Source organism: Nicotiana sylvestris, chromosome 8 (genome assembly GCF_000393655.2).
Source record: "Nicotiana sylvestris chromosome 8, ASM39365v2, whole genome shotgun sequence".
In the NCBI taxonomy this organism is placed as follows: Eukaryota; Viridiplantae; Streptophyta; class Magnoliopsida; order Solanales; family Solanaceae; genus Nicotiana; species Nicotiana sylvestris.
Window position 1 is genome coordinate 2682517 of NC_091064.1, and position 20380 is coordinate 2702896.

A 20380-nucleotide genomic window follows, 5' to 3' on the forward strand; every position below is an offset into this window, starting at 1 on the left:
GATATACGCAAACTTCATAAATGATTTACATCTCTCTGAGAAGGCAATATAAGCGTCAGTGCTGTTCGATGCACATGACCAACAGACTGCCGTTGGACGTTCTTCTTAATGGAACCCAGGCATGAACATGAACTCTTGCACAAAGTTGATTATAGAGAGAACAAACTCCCATTTTCGGAAGTGTAACCTCATTGCAAAAAAGAAGGGCTGATTTGAACGATAAACTAATCCAATAAAGCAGTCAGGAACAAAAGCAGAAAAGAAATTCGTACAAGAGGAACTTCAAATTTCACAGCAGAAACAGCTGATTCAACAAGGAACATAGTTATGAATCCAGGCATAACGATAAGCAACACAGTGATTAAAGAAAAGTTCATGTACATGACCGCATCTTGGATTCAACCAGACAGTGAGAATCCATAAGGCTCCCTTGTGCCACTACGCTTTATTTCTTTCCTCGAAGTTTCGCACCAAGGGCTCTCTCCAGTTTAGAGATGATCTGCTGGTTTGGAATTGCCTTTCCTGACTCGTATTCTTGGATGATCTGTGGCTTCTCATTTATCAACTGCAAAACAAGGAAAGGTACTTATCAGATTTATTTTGCAACAAATTGACAATCTTCTCTGTTTGTGCCCAACTTTTTTGGGGGGGGTTGGAGTCCAAAGTGAGACAAAGAGGCATACTTGAGCAAGTTGAGCCTGAGTCAGTTTCTTGTCCTGTCGTGCTTGCATGATGGCTTTCTTGAGTTCAGTTGGTACCTTTTCATCTGAAAACATATATCAAACTATCAATGGATGCTATCAAAGGAGAATGGTATTGTGGTGCTCTAGGGACAAAATAAGCACAAAAAAACAATAGAACATAGGCATAACTGCTTAACATCCAAGGTTATAAAATAGCAAGGCAATGTTTTGTTTTTTTTTTTTTTTTTTTTTTGGGGGGGGGGGAATAGGTTTAAGAAAGGTAACAAGGGAAAAAAACAGGAGAAACAAAGACATCGTCAAATACCATCTCATAGAATTATTAATGAATTAATTTATTCTTCCTTCTTAGTTTTATTTATTTTATAGAATGAGAATTCATCCTGTTTCTAAAGTGTGGTTGATGCATAGAGCAACCAAAGGATGTCAATTTAAACTTAAATCGTGTCTCAAGATGTCGTGTGCATTATTTCCTCATTGACTTAACAAACATTAGAAATCACTGAATGTGTTCTGGGAAATGTATGTTCCTTTAGTATTTCAAAAGGAAGATACTGCACCGATGCCAGCATATGAAGCAGGCATAATAAAGTAGATAATAAAGACATCAGAGCAATTGAGAAGTAACTATGCCTTTTACTCACAGATATATCAGCAATTAAGTATGGTAGTTATCCCCTAGAAGTTTCTCTAGTTATGTCGTAAAAGGAGTAGCTCAAACTTACGAGACAAATTCTCAGTGTCTTCATCAAGCTTCCTGGTGTTCAAAGATGTACTACTTGAGGCAGCCTTGTTTGAGCCCGCATTAGCTGCATCACAATACAGGTATCATGAGAACAAATACTATAATCAAATTTCATGAGGATACAAAAGCAGGAACATGTGACTTGGCAACAGTAAAGGGGAACAAAGCATCTGAATGTTTCATGATAAGTGAGCCGAACAAATAAAATAAAATAAGAAGAACTAAGACAGAAAGAGAACACTCCAAACAGTTACTTGTGTTCACACTTGATTGAACCCTTGTTCACAGAAGTGGCCACATTAACAATGATGTTTTTATCTTTTAGCAATTCACCAATCTCAGAATTTACATGAAAGTACGTCAAATAGGACCAAAACTTAGAAAGGTGCTATTCTGGTATAAGACTATTAATAATAAGAAACGACATGAACTGCTTAAGTGAGAAGGAATTCCAAGAGAGCTCCAGTTGGCAAATTCAACGTTCAAATTAAGAACAGTTATAATTTGAAAGGAATTTCTTTATCAAAAAACAAAACATTTGAAAGGAATTTAAGATACTACCACTATCTAACTTCCTAGTAGCAAATATTGGAACAATAAACTCCGAATACAGAAATTACTCTACCAGCACACCAGGATAAGGATATAATAACAATCGACACAAACTTAATCAGTAAAATTGCATGTTTAGTATTTGCAAAGGTAGCCTGCACAACTGACTTTCAGGAAAAATCGATCACATAAGGTATAAAATGCACCCAAAGCAGAGCATTGATTCTAATATACTGCCAAGATTACCATAATCAAAACTACTTGTGATACAGATTATAGTCAAACATAAACTGACATTAGCAATCATAAGCACATATAACAAATTGATCATAGATAAACTGACATATTATGCGGAAATCAGCTGCTAATCTAACATTCAATAAGGACAGAAAGAGAAGTAGCATACACACGTCATTATACAGGTCAACAAATTAAAGTAACAAAATTGCAAGAAATAGCAACCCACTGACTAACAGCAACTACAATTACACCTTAATCCCAAACTAGTTGAAATCGGCTATATGGATCCTCCATGTCCATTAAGTTATACACATACTATCAGAAAAAAGGAGAGAAAATCAAGCAATACAAAATAGGAGCTAGAGATGAAAACAAGTAATTGAGCAAATGGTGAAACATACTAATGACTTCAATTACATCTCAATTCTAAACTAGCTGAATTACTCACCATTTATTCTAGGTTATCAATCAATGTTAATATTAATTAGAATTACTTGCAATTACCTTTTTAAATGACTTGATTGTGTAATTATATTTTAGTCAGTCAGTGCACAAAATTTAAACCCAATTCTCTATACCCATCCAGTTATACACAGAAATTAGAATCACAGACTATCGAACAAAACAAGGGAAAAAAAGACCTACAGATGATAAGATGAACACAACCTAACAACTACTATACTACAATCTCAAACTAGTTGAGGTGAATTCTCCAAATTATCCCTGTCAATTCACCGAATACCAACAAAAAAAAGGAGACAGAGAAACAAGCAATACAAAACGAGCTAGGGAAGATTAAAGTGATTTTTCATTTGAAAAAACTGAGTTAAAAAATCTTACTTAACAAAAACAGCTCACAACAAGCACTTTTTACAAAAAAAGTTCTACTATATGCGATAATACGGAGAGGAAATCGTGTTTAAGAGAGAGACAACAACAACAAGAACAACAACCCAGTATAATCCCACAAGTGGGGTCTGGGGAGGGTAGTGTGTACGCACACCTTACCCCTACCCCGAAGGGGTAAAGAGACTGTTTCCGAAAGACCCTCGGCTCAAGATAATAAAAAGACCAAAGAAGAGAATATTAGATTCACCACAGAGATCATAGGAAAAAAAAAACATAAAATGCAGAAGAAAAATGCAAAGCAAAAACGATAGCTATTAAATGGATCCTGCTTCGAAAGTAGAAAATAGTAAGACATGACACTGCCCCTAGCTATCTTAGACAAAACCCCACCGGAACTTGGCTCACAAAGGAACAAAGTAACGCAAGACTCAACAACCTCCTATCCTATCAAGTGTCATGTCCTCGAAAATCTGAAGTCTCGCCATATCCTTCCCGATCACCTCTCCCCAATACTTCTTACGTCGCCCTCTACCTCTTCTCGTGCCTTCCACGACCAGCCGCTCACACCTCCTTACTGGAGCATTTGGGCTTCTCCTCTATACATGCCCGAATCATCTGAGCCTCGCTTCCCGCATCTTGTCATCAATAGGAGCCACTTGCACCTTCTCCTGTCATCATTCCTAATCTTATTCATCCTAGTGTGTCCGTACATCCACCTCAACATCCTCATTTCTGCTACTTTCATCTTTTGGATATGTGAATTCTTAACAGGCCAACACTCACCCCATACATCATGGCTAGTCTAACCATCGCTTTATAGAACTTACCTTTGAGTATCGTTGACACTTTTTTGTCACACAAGACTCCAGATGCCAAGGATAAGGTACATTTTTTAACAGTTTCGATCTCAGCGCCGGAGCGACGGGCGGCGTTGACGGCTTTCTCGTCCTTGCGAGCGGAGATAGGGAAAATTAAAGTGGTTTTTCATTTGAAAAAACTGAGTTAAAAAATCTTACTTAACAAAAACAGCTCACAACAAGCACTTTTTACAAAAAAGTTCTACTATATGCGATAATAAGGAGAGGTAATCGTGTTAAGAGAGAGAGAGAGATGAAAGGATAAGGTACATTTTTTGACAGTTTCGATCTCCGCGCCGGAGCGACGGGCGGCGTTGACGGCTTTCTCGTCCTTGCGAGCGGCGGCGGTAGGCGCTTTCTTCCGAATTACGACGGGTTCCCAATCTTGTGCTATTCCGCTCATCTTTTTTCTTATTTGAAAAAATATCTCTATTCTGTATATGGATTTTTGGTTTTTTTGGCTGCTACTATTACTGTTGAAGAAAAGCTTTTGTCGTAGACTTATATAGGAAAGGACTTTAGGAATATTTTTGTTGCGAGGTTTCCTTTCTACCCCGGCCGTCTAATTTGACGGGACCCTATTCATATAACTAGGGGTATTTATAACGACGACAACAACAACAACAACTATCCAGTAAAATTTGACTAATGAAATCTGGGATGGTAATGTATACGCAGATCTTGCCCTATTCCAAAGAGTAAAGAAGCTGTTTTCGAAAGACCATCGGCTCAAGAGGACGAAAATACAATATCAGTACCACAAATAGAAACAATAAGAAAAATAACATCATGAAAATGAAAAAGTAGATGCAAACCAAAAGCGATAAACAGTACATAGACTTGGCACCATGGAGAACGAAAGAATAGTAAGAAGCAACATTGCAACTAATTGACTTCGACAAAAATCCTACCAGACTAGCCTCACAGTGATACGAAGTAAGGAAAGACTCAACTATCTCCTAACCCACAACCTTAATACTCGACCTCTGCAGCTTCATATCAAAGGCCATGTCCCCGGAAATCTGAAGTCTAACCATGTCCTGTCTAATCACCTCTCCTCAATACTTCTTAGGCCGCCCTCTACCTTTTCTCATGTCCTCCAAAGTCAATCGCTCACACCCCTTTACTAGAGCATCTGGGCTTCTCCTTTGTATGTGTCTGAACCATTTAAGCCTCGTTTCTCGCATCTTGTCATCAATGGGAGTCACGCCCACCTTCTCCCGAATATCTTCATTCCTAATCTTGTTCATCCTAGTGTGCCCACACATCCACCTCAACATCTTCTTGACATGTGAATTCTTAACAAGCCAACACTCAATCTCATACATCATGGCCGCCAGCCTAATTATGAGTGTTCATAAAAATCGAAAATATCGAACCAAACCGAAAATCAAATCAAACTGACCAAAAAAATTGATACTTTTTGGTTTGGTTTTGAATTTTAAAAATCGAGCAAATCTGATTTAATTTAGATATTAATAAAAAAAATAACCGGAAAAAATAGAACCAAACCGGCTATAGAATTAGCTATTTCAAATTTATTATTAGACCTATATATATGTATATTTTTGTACAAAATTTCTAGAATTTTATGGTACATGTTAATCGTTTGCATTTTAGTACAGTTCTTTTCCTTTACATTCTAGTTGATTGGTAGTTTTCTTTTGCTAAGTATAAGAATTCATTTCATGTTAAAAATAGTCTACTTTTAATTGAGTCTTTAAATTATTCACCACTATTTGATTCAATTATCATCAATATATTTTAGTAAATGATAGATTTCTCAAAGTGCAATTGATTTGATAGTGTTACGTTGAAAATGTAGTCGCTGGAATATGTGTTTGGTAGCATATGTCTCATATTTAAGAAAAAATCGATAAATAACCGAAAAAAATCAAAAAACCGACAAAACCCAACATTAACCAAATCGATAAAAAATGACTTAATTGGTTTGGTTCTAATATTTAAAAACCGACTTACTTTGTTTGGTTTCTTTTTAGGAAAAACCCGATTCAAGCCAAACCATGGACACCCTACATATAATCATATCGGTTCCATTTTAGTTATCATTTTAGCTCTTTTCATTAGGAAAAGGTATAATTTACTAAATTATTCTTATTAAATATTTTTTTGAGAATTTTACAATATTAAAACGAACTATTTCTTTTACTATTAAGAATATAGTTAGAAATAATTAATAAATTTAGTCCTAAAATTCTAAAGTAACAATTATTTTGGGATAAATTTTTTAAACTAAAATGGCAGTTAAAATGGAATGGAGGAAGTATTAAAATACGTTGATTAATAATAGTAAAACTTAGTTTAGATTAGAAAAAACGATAACTAAAATTTGATTAGTTAAACATTTTTATTAAGATTAAAAATTTTAAATTAGAACTTGTGGGTGTAAGTCATATTTCATGTGTTTTAAAAGAAAAAGTTAAATATGTTTTGAAAACTGATGTCCAAACACATTTTCATCTTCAGACCAAACTTCACCCAAAATCAAATTTTTCAAAATAAATTTGGGAATCTATGGTCAAACGCTAGCTAATAGCCTGTTTGGCCAAATGCACTTTTGGCCAAAAATTGAGGTGTTTGGCTAGGCTTTTGGAAGGAAAAAAAGTGTTTTTGAGGAGAAGTAGAAGTAGTTTTTGAAAAGCAGAAAAAAATAGTTTCTCTCCAAAAGCACTTTTGAGAAAAATACACTTAGAAGCAGTTTTTTAAAGCTTGGCCAAACATTAATTGCTGCTCAGAAGTGTTTTTCAAACTAATTAGTTAAACACAAACTGCTTCTCACCAAAAGTAGTTTTGAGAAAAGCACTTTTGAAAAAAAGCATTTCTCAAAATAAACTTATAGCCTGTTTGGCCAAGCTGAAAAAATCAGCTTATTTTGACAAGTGCTTTTTTTCAAAAGTGTTTTTCTCAAAAGTACTTTTGGTGAGAAGCAGTTTGTGTTTGGCTAATTAGTTTTAAAAGCACTTCTGAGCAGCAATTAGTGTTTGACCAAGCTTTAAAAACTGTTTCTAAGTGTATTTTTCTCAAAAGTGCTTCTCAAAAAGTGCTTTTGGAGAGAAGCTACTTTTTTCTGCTTCTCCAAAACTGTTTCTGCTTCTCCTCGAAAGCACTTTTTTTTCCTTCCAAAAGCTTGGCTAAACACCTCAAATTGAGACCAAAAGTGCTTTTGGCCAAAAAAAAACACTTTTGACCAAAAAAAAGCTTGGCCAAACAGGCTATAATTTTTGCAGTTTGGCCAAACGGGCTATAAGGCTCTAAAAGCACTTTTGGGCCAAAAACAGTTTTTTGAAGATTTGACGCGTTTGGCGAACACCAAGAAGTGCTTTTGAGCAGCACCAGAATCAGTTTTTTTTCTGCTAAAAATTATAAATTTCTGTAAAACATTAATTTTTTTCAAGATAACATTATTCTTACCAAAAAAAAATTTATATTTATCAAACAACCTCTCAAGAACTTATATTTACAAACAACTTCTCCAATCTGTCTCCTGTTAGAAGAAAAGCTTCTTCTCGTAGTTGCCTTTAAGGACTTTCTGGTTGCGACGTTTCTTTCTACTTCCGACCGTCTAATTTGACTTGACATCTTTCATATAACTAAAGGAAAATTAAAATACTAGTAACTGATTTGAACGTTAAGATATTTTTGTTAGTAGTAAAATTTCATTTAGAAGAGATAAATCAATAACTAAACTTTCGGAGGGGTTTTGTACAAAAGGACTCCGGATCTTGGACTGTTGAGATGCATAGATGCTAGAAAGGCCACGGCTATCATGAATGAAGTACATTATGGAGTCTGTGGACCGCATATAAATGGGTACGTGTTGGCAAAGAAGATCCTCCGAGTAGGTTATTATTGGCTCACTATGGAGCGAGATTGTATCAGTTTCGTGCGCAAGTGTCATTAGTGTCAAGTGCACGGAGATTCGATTCATTCTCCACCATCTGAATAACACCAACAACAACATACCCAGTATAATCCCATATAATAAGGTCTAAAAAAGATAATATCTATGTAAATCTTACCCTTATCTTGTGAAGATAAAGAGACGGTTTTCAATAAACTCTCGTCTCATGGACAATAATTAAACTTTGATTAGTTAAATAGATTAAGCCCCAATTATTTTTATTAAGATTAAGATGTTTGAACTCGAGTAGAAAGGAAAATTAAAGACAGTTTATATGACCGACCCCAACTACTTTAGGATTGAAGGGCAATTGATTGATTGATCCATCAAAAGTAGGGTTGTGCACAGATCGGATCGGATCGGATTTAGCATATTTCGGATTCGAATTTCGGATTTCGGATTCTAGAAAATGCAATCCGAATCCGATCCGAATTATATTGGATCAGATCGAATTTTAAAGTTTGGATCGGATCGGATATCGGATTGTATTATTATGCCTCAAAACTAAACTAATATGTATATTTTCTTTGTAAAAGAGGCAATACATTAAGAAAAATTCATGTTTATGCAATTATGAGAGTAATATGGTGCGAATATAGCTAAATCTAGCAATTGTAAAGGTAATAACTTGGAGGTTGATGTAAATTAAAGTGTAGTATTTATACATGTCCTAATAATTTCGGATTTCGGATTGGATTGGATTAAGATATACCAATTCAAAATCCGATCCGAAATCCGAAATTTTAATAAACATAATCCGAAATCCGATCCAATCCGTAATCCGAAATTCAAAATTGAATGGATCGGTTCGGATTTCGGATACCGATCCGAATGAACAGCCCTAATCAAAAGTCCCGAATCCGTATTTTTCTATAAAAAAATAGAAGAATTTGCATGAACCGATCATTGAAGAAAGAATCGAATATTCATTGATCAAATCACACACCTTCCCAGATTCGACTTATTTCCCCGAAACAGTAGCAGAAAGAGTGAACTTGCCCAGCGATGGCCGATATCAATGTTATCAATAAGAAAGAGAGATGGTTTCTACTCCCTCAAGAAGCGAACCTTCGGCTTCATAGTGCTACTATTGAACATGGGAGACGAGTTCCTCAGTAGTAAAGCATGAGGACATACTCTTAATTTCAGTTCCACAATAAAGAGTGGCCGAGCCTACGTCATCATTTGTGGCAGCGGGGGCCTCCAAAAAAAAAAGAAAGGTTCCGCAATAAAGAGAAATCAAAAGGTATCATCTAATTAACAGTACAAACTGGTTTACCTAGATCGCTAACCTAAAGTTAAAGTCGTTCCTCATTCATCTAACTAACAATCATCTCTATCAAACGCGTAAGCCATTTCACCTCGCATTCTCAAAGTTCACGAATAATATGGCCATCGATTGCTGTCTCTTTAGAAACATCTGTAACAATCCTATCCTCTTGCAATGGTTCCTGTATGACATAAAGTATCCATGTTTCGATCAAAAGTAACGAACTGAAATATGAGACTGTTAGAAGTTTAAGAGAGCAAGAGGAAACTAGTACGGAATAATGATACAACTGGGAGAGTACAAATCCCAGGAATTGAGAACCCTGTACTACAAACACTTTTCTCTTCGGCGATGGAGACTGATTCATCCATTTCCACATATATAAGTAGGACAAGTGAACTATGTGAGATAAGTTTCATATTTACCTGCAGTCCTTTATATTTTATATACCTTAACCTTTGTGTAAATAATGACTGCAATTCCTTCTGGTAGAACTGGTAAAAGAGAGTGAAGTGTGATTTATAACCATGTGATCCATAAGTAGTTAGCTACATGTTTATCAGATATTAAAAAATGGGTATATTCGATTTCTGGAAGAGATACACACAGCAAAAGTGGTAGTTCACAAACTATTCCCCTCAGAAACGTAAGATAAATAAGACAACTCATAAGTAGATTTTAATGGAACAAAGTTTATACGAGGAAGCGCCAGACGAAAAAACCTTACCAGACAATTCAATGCACCCTCGGCATTCCCCTTTGCTGTTTCAGGTATACCAACGCTAACATCTTCCAAGCTTCGATTAGCACTAGCTTCAATCAGAGGATTGTGCTAGAGACAAAATACAAGTCAGCTACCACTAACATAAGCTCCTCTAATTCTGTCAAATTTGTAAGGTATCTGACCAAGTACATAGAAGCTGCAGAAAACTAACCTCTAATGCTGTGGAATGACCACCATTTTCTTGCTGGTTTTCAGTACTGAAAGACTCTTTTTGCTGAGATAATTCGTTGCTGCCAACATTTACAGTATTTGTGGTATTACTTTGACCACTCACACCATTTATAGCACCATCATTCTCATCCCCCTGCAATATTTCGAAATACTTGCAGATTCATTTTATGAGGCAACGCGGTAATATGAACAGCCAGTATGCCAGTTCGCTTGGCTGAATCAATACGAACTATAATGGTTTTGAGCTTATACCTGCATCGTCAATCACGTTGGCAACTTGACCACAATGATGTTAACTTATTTATGTAAAAGGGGAGAATAATTTTATTTCCTTCCCCCCCCCCCCTCAGGAGGGGGCCAGGAAAAAAGCCCCCCAAAGACTCACTTTATGAAAATGATCTCTCAACATTGGCAGCATCTTGACATCCAGGCACATTTTATTCCAATACATATAAAGAAAAATTAGGGGTTCTCTAGTCACACTTGTACCCCAAGACCTCATGTAGCTATAACACCAACAATTATGCCGTAATCCTAAATGTGATGACTATGTCCAATTAAACCTCAATTGCGTATCAGTAAATAACCTGAATTATCAGACAATCACTTATTCACAAACTTCGTGTGGGGAAAATAGTTTTCATTTTTCCTATCTCATGAAGACCCTTTTCGCTCCGCTTAGCCTTATCCCCCTCTAGGGGTATTTTAGAGCCTTCACGATTTATCAGAAGAATCATAAAGCTTATAATCTGTAGATAACACAATGGACGGAAGCCTATTAATGTCCCATCCAAGAATTTCATAAATGACTTGACCAAGCCCTACGTGTTCGCGTGTTGGTTTAGCATAATGTTGTATTCTGGGCCGGGGCCGGGCCTAAATTGGCCAAACGGGCCGGACTTAACGGGTCTGGGCTTAGCGGGCCTGGGCTCTGGCGGTCCCGGACCTCACGGTCTCGGACTTCGTGGGCTCAACGGGTGGAACCAGCCCGTGATGGGCCTAAGCCCATATGGTCCTGTGCTAAACGGGTCGGGCTCGTGGGCTTAGCGAGCCTAACGAGCTTTTTTTATTTCCGGGCTTTTTTTTAAAAAAATTTTGTTTAAGGCAATTTCTTGTAAACCATATCATGGCTATATAAAAAATATATATGTAGTATATATGTAGAAATCTAATTATTAAAGTGCTTGACGAAAAAGTAAAATAACAAAACAATAGTAAAACTAAATTGTCATGCATAATAAATTAATAAGAAAGTACAACATGAAGCATAAATACGTCTAATAATTTTAAAATAACACAAATTGTTGATAAATCTTAAAGACGAATTTGCGGATAAATACCATCAACACAATACGTTATATGCCTCCTTAAAATGTCTGTGGTACACCCTGAACGAAAATTTAAGACTCTTCCACAGTTCTTGCACTTTAATATTTGGCCTTCTTCATTTTCTTCAAGCACTTCATAGTAGTGCGAAACAAATAAGCGCACTCTTTCCGAACGAGGCATGATGTAACTTGAAAATTAAGATTGAAACTTGAAGTCTTGAAAATTGGAGATTGAGAGATTGAGAGAAATTTAGATTGAGAAATGAGTATTGAGTATTGAAATAAAGAAGATGGAGGGGGGTATTTATAGTGTTAGAGAAGGTTAGTTTTGTAAATTGAAAAAAAAAACGGCTATTTGTGCAATATGGCCGTTGTGGTCATTGGGGGTGGGGCCCTCATTTTGAATTTTGAAAAATCTTGTTTTGTAGTATATATAGTATATAGTATATAGTATGTTATGTTATGTATATATATTACCTTATATATTTTCTTGTAGTATATATTGTATGTTATGTATATATATTCCCTTATATATTTTCTTGTAGTATATATTGTATGTTATGTATATATATTCCCTTATATATTTTCTTGTAGTATATATATATATTATAGCTTATAAATAATTGCAAGTTAAAGACAAAAAAATATTGCAAAAAGATATTCAAGGGCATGTCTTATAATTTTTATTACCAAAAATGGCATATCTTTCTTAGTCTTCCTCCCCCCAATGGAATGAGCACAACAAAGTACTAATACCACCATTAAAAGGGAAAAAACTAAAAGAAGATGTGCCAAAGTACAAGTTACACCATAATCTACATTGTATCTCTAACAAATCTCATAAATCCTTCAAGGTTCCCACATGTTTTATACTTAGCCTTATTTTGTTCTCTTACTTGAGTAAAAAAATTCCAAACTAATGATGTTTCTAGGCGTTTAGGAGGTTGTCTATTAAAACTAGGGGTTTCTACAGGTGGGTCGGGCGGTACATCAGTTGGGTTATTAAAAGGACTAGTAGGTGTATCATCTAAATCCGGTTGGGTTTCATCTTCATCCTCATTTTCCTCATCATTTTCAAAGATAGTTTGATTAGGATAAAGAGCATTCATAGTTTCATCATCTAAATTTTCACCTGGTGCAACATTATGGCAAAATTGACTATCGGAAAATTGAAAACAGGGGTTATCACTATCAAGAATAATAGGAGCAGCAGGACGTCTACCAGGTCTGGGTCGGGGAGCCGGGGAGCCGGGGGAAGGGTAGTAGGTTGGCCACTACTTTCACCAGTTTTAGCTTTTCCCTTACCACCAAACATTTTTATCAAATATGTCATATTAATTACAATTATGCAAACTAAAACACACAAAAATATATTCTTAAAACTTAAGAGTTGAAACGAGTTTACCGAATTGCCGAACAACTTCTTGAAAATTGAAAATCGTTGAAGACTTGAATACTTCAATTCACCAACTTCACAATTTTTCACGAAATTTCAACAATAAAATAAGCAATTATAGTAGAGAGATTGAGAGAGATTGATGAATTGGTGATTAAAAATGAAAGAATGAGGGGGTATTTATAATTGAGAATTGGGAAAAAGTGTAATTATATAAAGTTTGAGGACCAAATGGCTATTTTTGAAAGTTCCAAACGGTCAAAATTGCAGCCCAACGGCTACTTTTTTAATTTTAGATCGTTGCTATTTTTTTAATTTTTTTTTTTAAAAGTAGCCGTTAGATGCCCGTTAGGCCCGGTAAGACCAGCCCAGGCCCGCCAGCCGGTCCCGGGCTTAGCGGTCCCGGGCTCGTGGGCTATTTTATGTGACCCGGCCCGCCTCGGGCTTTTTGCACCATTAAGGACCGGCCCGTTTAGCCCGTTAGGACCGCGGGCCCGAGCCGGTCATACAACATTAGTTTAGCATTTGAATGCTGAACAAGAGCCACACTATCCTTAAACCTCTTCCTCCAGCCTTTCTACCCCACAACACACAAGACAACCAAATTCCGCAATATCACGGTTCTTGTGGTAGCACTCACTCAATGCACCATTCTCCGCGAAAAATTTCACAAGAAGGTTTAATCTTGACACCCTTCATTTGCCTCCCTGAAATACTAATCAACATTTTCAGTATCATCATCGTCCTCAGCGTTTTTTGAGTACTCAAATATTCAGATACAGCCTTTAAAATTTGTTGATGGGCATGCTTCGTCGGCGAAACGGGCCAAGTCTTGAGTGGTGGGAAAATGGGGTCGTGAATTGGATTTGTGGATAGATAACCAGGTCCAAGAAGCAACCCTCTCTCTCAGAACCGTATCACCAGCCACCTAACTCCAAAATCTTATCTAGAATTGTCTCCTTTTTCTGATGAGCTATTTATCATTGACAGCCTACAGGTAATGCTGCTTGGTGGGTCGGGCCTGAACCAGACCGGACCGGGCCCACGGTCCTAACCGGCCTAACGGGCCTGGTGAGCCGGGCCTGGTGGGCCAGGCCTGGTGGTCTTGAGAAGCCCGTGACGGGCCGGTCTTCATATATTAGCCCACGAGCCCGGGACCGTCAGTCGGGCCTGGGCCGGTCCTGGCGGGCCTAACGGGCCCAACGGCTATTTATTTTTTTTTTTTTTAAAAAATGTTTTTAAAATTCTCCAACGGCCATATTTAAAATCTAGCCGTTTGGGCTGACAATTTGACCGTTTTTAAGTTTAGAAAATGCCCATTTGGCCCCCAAACTTTATATAATTACACTTTTCCCCATTTCTCAACTATAAATACCCCCTCATTCTTTCATTTTTATTCACCAATTCATCAATATCTCTCAATATCTCTCAATCTCTCTACTACAATTACTTAATTTATTGTTGAAATTTCGTGAAAAATTGTGAAGTTGTTGAATTGAAGTTTTCAAGTGTTCAACGATTTTCAATTTTCAAGAAGTTGTTCGGCAATCCGGTAAACTCGTTTCAACTCTTACGTTTTAAGAATATATTTTTGTGTGGTTTAGTTTGCATAATTATAATTAATATGGCATTTACTTTGAAAAAAATGTTTGGTAAAGGAAAAGATAAAACCGGTGAAAGTAGTGGCCAACCAACTACCCTTCCCCCGGCTCCCCGACCTAGAAAAGATAAGCAAGTTGAAAGTAGTCGCCAACCTAGACGTCCTCCTCCTTCCGTAATTCTTGATAGTGATCACCCTTGTTTTCAATTTACCGATAGTGAATTTTATCATAATGTTGCACCAGGTGAAAGATTAGATGATGAAATTATGAATGCTCTTTATCCTAATGAAACCATCTTAGAAAATAATGAGGATGATGATGAAACCCAAGCACCGGATTTAGATGATACACCTACTAGTCCTCTTAATAACCCAATTGATGCACCGGCCGACCCACCTGTAGAAACTCCTACTTTTAATAGAGAACCTGCTAAACGCCTAGAAACATCATTAGTTTGGAATTTTTTTACTCAAGTAAGAGAACAAAATAAGGCTAAGTGTAAAACTTGTGGGAAATTAATGGCGCATAAATATACTGGAGACCGTAGCGGCACGGGTAGTTTGACTAGGCACATAAAAACACACCCTAGAGATAAGGCTAGATTTTTACAAATGAAAGCGCAGCTAGAGGGGACAAGTGTAGATTCTGCGGTTAACCCTAGTACAGGTTCAAATCTAGTTCAACCAGGAATTAACACTGTCACCGGAGGTATTTTATATTACGATCCAAATAGAGATCGTGAAGAATTAGCAAAGATGATTACTGTTATGTGCTTACCTTATACTTTTGCTTCTAATCCTAATTGGGTTCATTATATTAGAAGAGTTTTTAATCCTACTTATAAAGGTTGGCCTCGCGCAACAGTTAAGAGTGATATTTATAAATTCAAACATGAATATGAACAATATTTGCGGTATTTATTTACTCATATACATAACATACAAAATATATAAGGTAATATATACACCTAACATACAATATATACTACAAGAAAATATATAAGTAATAAGTTATAATATATATACATAAGATACAATATATATACTACAAGAAAATATATAAGAGAATATATATACATAACATACAATATATACTACAAGAAAATATATAAGTAATAAGTTATAATATATATACATAAGATACAATATATATACTACAAGAAAATATATAAGAGAATATATATACATAACATACAATATATACTACAAGAAAATATATAAGAGGATATATATATACATAACATACAATATATACTACAAGACAATATACAAGAGAATATATATACATAACATACAATATATACTACAACAACATATATATATACTACAAAACAAGATTTTTCAAAATTCAAAAATCAAAATTCAAACAAGTTTTTTTTTTCAATTTACAAAACTAACCTTCTCTACCACTATAAATACCAACTCCCTCTTCTTCATTTCAATACTCAATACTTATTTCTCATTCTAAATTTCTCTCAATCTCCAATTTTCAAGACTTCAAGTCTCAATCTTAATTTTCAAGTTACATCATGCCTCGTTCGGAAAGAGTGCGCTTATTTATTTCGCAGTACTATGAAGTGGTTGAAGAAAATGAAGAAGGCCAAAAATTAAAGTGCAAGAACTGTGGAAGAGTCTTAAATTTTAGTACTGTTCAAACCACAGGCACTTTAAGGAGGCATATAAAGCATTGTGTTGAGGGTATTTATCCAAGAATTCGTCTTTAAGGTTTTTTTAATAATTTGTGTTATTTCAAAATTATTAGACGTATTTATGCTTCATGTTGTACTTTGTTATTAATTTATTATGCATGACAATTTAGTGTTTTACTATTGTTTTCTTATTTTTTTTTTTTCGTCAAGCACTTTAATAATTAGATTTCTACATATATACTACATATATATTTTTAATATAGCCATGATACTACAAGAAATTGCCTTTAAAAAAAAACTTGCTAGGCCCGCGAAGCCCACGAGCCCGGCCCGTTTAGTCCAGGACCATATGGGCTTAGGCTCGTCACGGGCCGGTTCCACCCGTTGAGCCCACGAAGCCCGGGACCGCCAGAGCCCAGGCCCACGAAGCCCGGGCCGTTTGGCCCACGAAGGCCCGGGCCCGGCCCAGAATACAGTGCTACCTACAGGTCTAACTTATATATATAGAAGGCCTATTCCCTTGTGGACTGCTAACGAGGTTTAGAACCTAACCACTTTATCACATCACACTCACGGGTCACCTCTGACCTACCTCCACAATCCTGTCTAGGATTGACTACTTTTTTGTGATGAGCTATCTCTAATCCACAGAAAACTTATATTAGAAGTTTTTTAAAATATTAGTTAAACAACATGTTTCTAAAAATATTAACACTGGATACACTGAGTTACCGGAAGAGATGCTCACAACAAAGTGGTAGTTCAAAAATTATTCATCTGAGAAGTGCAACATAAATCGGAAACAGCCTCTGGTCTGGATACACACTACCTCCCCAGACCCTACTTGTGAGATTTTAATGGGTTTGTTGTTGTTGTTGTTGTTGTAGAAGTGCAACATAGATAAGGAAGACAACCTAGAAGTATATTTTCATGGAAAAAACTTTCTATGAAGAAATACCAGACCAAAAGCCTCACCAGACAATTGGATGCACCGTCGGCAATCTCTTTTGCTATTTCAGGAATACCATTGCTGACATTGACTTCATTCAAGGAGTTGTGCTAAAGAAAGAATACAAGTTAGCTACCGCTGACATAATCTCCTCCACTACTGCAGATTTATAAGGTATCTGACCAAGCATATAGAAGCTGCACAAAACTAACCTTTAATGCTGTGGGCCCCTCACCATTTTCTTGCTTGTTTTCAGTATTTAAAGACTCTTTCTGCTGAGATAATTCATTGCTGCCAACATTTACAGTATCTGTGGTATTGCTTTGACCACTCAAACCGTTTTTACCACCATCATTCTCATTCCCCTGCAATATTTCAAAATGTTTACAAATTCAATTTATGAGACAATGCAACAACTTGAACAGCCAGTATGAAGGTAGCTTGGCTAAGTCAATATTAACTATAATGGTTTTGAGCTTATATCTTCATGGTTTAATCACATTGGAAACTTGACCACAGTGATATTAACTTAGTAATGTTAAAGCGGACAACATAAGAAATTCCTTATGATTCTATTCCTCCTCCTCCCACCCCCCCACCCCCCACCCAAAAAAAAACCACCAAAGACCTCACTTTCTATAAATCTCAACAATGTCAGCATCTTGACATCCGAGCTCAAGCAATGATGAATTCTCCACTTTCAATTGGTAATGACTATCATTCAATCAACTGCCCCAAACTACCTTGTTGACAACAGGAACTCTCTATATGTCTTTTCGGACAGATTTCATTCCAATACATACAACTATAAGTACTATGCCTCAATCCCAAATTAGTTGGTGTCTGCTATATGAATTCTCACTAGCCATGTTACTTCATTTAAACTCATCTCATTCCAATACAAATAAAAAGTATTAGAATTTCTGTGTATTTTCTAAACACAAAAATCTCCAAAAGGCTAAACCACTCCTAAAGAGCACAAGACCTATGGTTAAGTGCCAATTTCTATTTCATTGGGGTTCTCTAAACTAAAGAGTCTATACTCACACTTATCCCTATATTACATAACGCAAACTATAACAACAATGATTATGCCTTGATAAACCAAATGAAATATCAGTAAATTACCTGAGCCTCTGCCAGTTTATCAGAAGATTCACTAGACTTATTATCACCTGCAGTTAAAACAATCGACGGAAGCCTATTAATATCCCATCCAAAAACTTGGCAAATGACCTGACCGTAAGCCCTATGAGCTCGCCTCGTGTTCGCGTTGGCTATAGTAATCGAATGTTGAACAAGAGCCACACAATCCTTAAACCTCTTCATCCACCCTTTCTTACCAACCCCACAACACACAAGACAACTAAATTCCCCACCACTCTCTTTGTTCTTCTCATAGTACTTTCTCAATACATCATCTTCCCTAAACAATTTCGCGAAAAAGTTGTAATCTTTATCCCCATCATCAGCCTCATCATCATTGTCACTATCATTATCATCATCCTCATCATTAGTTGAGTACTTTAAGTATTCAGATACAGCTTTCAAAGCATGTTGATGGGCTTGATTCGAGGCGAAATGGGACAATTCTTGGGAAGTAGGCAAATGGGGTTGGACATTTAACTGGGTTGTGAAAGTGGGCCAACCCGAATCCGTTATTACAGGGGTTTCAGTTGGGGTTTTTGGACAAGGCCATTCAATACCAGAATCTGTAATTGCTTCTTTGAGCTTTTTGGATTTTTTCTTCTGTTTCTTAAATTGGGTTGAACTGGAGGGTTGTAGACTCACTGGTGTTGGTGTTGGAGTAGGGGTTGGGATAGGGGGGTAGGGGTGGGGATGGGGATGGGGTCTAGGGGGACCTTGATGCCAAAGAGAATGGAGGTAGAGAACTTCTTGAATTAATCTTTGCTCATCGTATCGATCAGTTGGAAAACGTGACATTTTGTGATAAACGGTAGAGAATAATCGCCGGAAATTTAAGTATTAAGGAGGAAAATGCAAGGGTTCCGGCGAATGAAATGGCCGCCGGGAACTGAAAAGGGGTTTTGCGTGATTAGGGGATTATTTATTTTATTTACGCCTGTTTGTATTTTTGCTGTTATGACATGGTTTATGTTACAGTTTTTGTGTTTGGAACAAGCTTTGAAATGTTATAAATATATACTCCTCCGTTTCAATTGATAAAAATCTATTTCTTTTTTGATCCGTTCCAAAAAAATGATCAATTTCTAAATTTAAAAATAATTTAGCTTAAACTTATAATTTCACCCTTAATGAGAAGCTTTAATAACCACACAAATTCTATGCCCCCTTTGACTTGTTTGGGATCACAAATTTCAAAAGTCTTTATTTTTTCTTAAATTCCATACCGAGTCAAACAAGTTCACATAAATTTGAACGGAGGGAGTACATATTATGGATGTTCATTTTACGGAGTGAAGAAGCTTATCCATATGGGACTCTACTGTAAATATGTTTATCTATTTAGTACTCTATTGGAAATAAGCCTCGTGAAAGAAGCTTATCATTTCGGTACTTTGTTATGGATAAATCTTTACCCCGTAGAAGATTATCTATATCTGGTACAGTAGCAGCTTACAAGCAACTTACACAGCAGCTTGTGTTAGCAGCTTACACAGCAGTTTGCGTTAACAGCTTACACAACAGCTTCTTTTCTTCTATAAATAGAGGAGATTTCAATTCATTACGTATGAGTTTGAAGTTGAATAATATATCAATCTCTCTCTATACTTGTCTTCAATTTATTTACTTTGCAGTTTTTATTTTATAACATGTTATTAGCACGAAACTCTGCCATTTTGAGCACTTACTTTGAATTTAATTTCTATTTCAGTGTTCATCTTCGATGTAAGGCGACGCTCTTACCTCCGTGGTTAGATCTTGTTCATTCTGAGTATCGTAAGGCAGATTATATCATTAAGGTGGTGTGTTTTCCTTCTTGGCATTAGTGATGAAGATATCACTTATATCTGGAGTGGCCAAATTTGCTCAATTTAATTTTTGCCTTTTGCTTATATTTTAATATCTTTATCATCGCCTGCTTGATTATGTGTTACGTATATAATACATATTTTGGTATTTATTTTCATAATATTTATCTTAATAAAGGATTATAAAGTAGATAACATTGTTAGATCCATTTAAACTCTAGCAGAGTTTAGCAAGTCATTAAGCTATTGGATGGATCCTCCTAACTGTAGTTACTTAAGGTCGAGCAAGAATTATACAACCACCAGATGTGGTTATGTTTTGCATATCTCATTGTAACTAAATTTTGTTAACCACTGAAGTGGTATATGCCTATGACCACAAGAAGTGATAATTTAGGCTTTCTATGGTTGCA

The 20380-nt window shown here is 36.2% G+C and overlaps 2 protein-coding genes across 2 annotated transcripts; both read right to left on the reverse strand.

The window, feature by feature from the left end:
• Window positions 1-208: 208 nt before the first annotated feature.
• On the reverse strand, window positions 209-4516 carry LOC104230024 (multiprotein-bridging factor 1b). The gene is made up of 4 exons (XM_009782756.2): window positions 4215-4516; window positions 1427-1510; window positions 684-766; window positions 209-565 (listed from the first exon to the last, which is right to left on the reverse strand). The coding sequence occupies exons 1-4, from the start codon at window positions 4345-4347 to the stop codon at window positions 446-448; spliced, it is 420 nt and encodes a 139-aa protein (XP_009781058.1). The 5' UTR covers window positions 4348-4516; the 3' UTR covers window positions 209-445.
• A 4256-nt stretch (window positions 4517-8772) lies between these two features.
• On the reverse strand, window positions 8773-19107 carry LOC104216197 (uncharacterized). The gene is made up of 6 exons (XM_070153294.1): window positions 18142-19107; window positions 17226-17378; window positions 17040-17123; window positions 10072-10224; window positions 9864-9968; window positions 8773-9317 (listed from the first exon to the last, which is right to left on the reverse strand). The coding sequence occupies exons 1-6, from the start codon at window positions 18955-18957 to the stop codon at window positions 9237-9239; spliced, it is 1392 nt and encodes a 463-aa protein (XP_070009395.1). The 5' UTR covers window positions 18958-19107; the 3' UTR covers window positions 8773-9236.
• Window positions 19108-20380: the final 1273 nt, after the last annotated feature.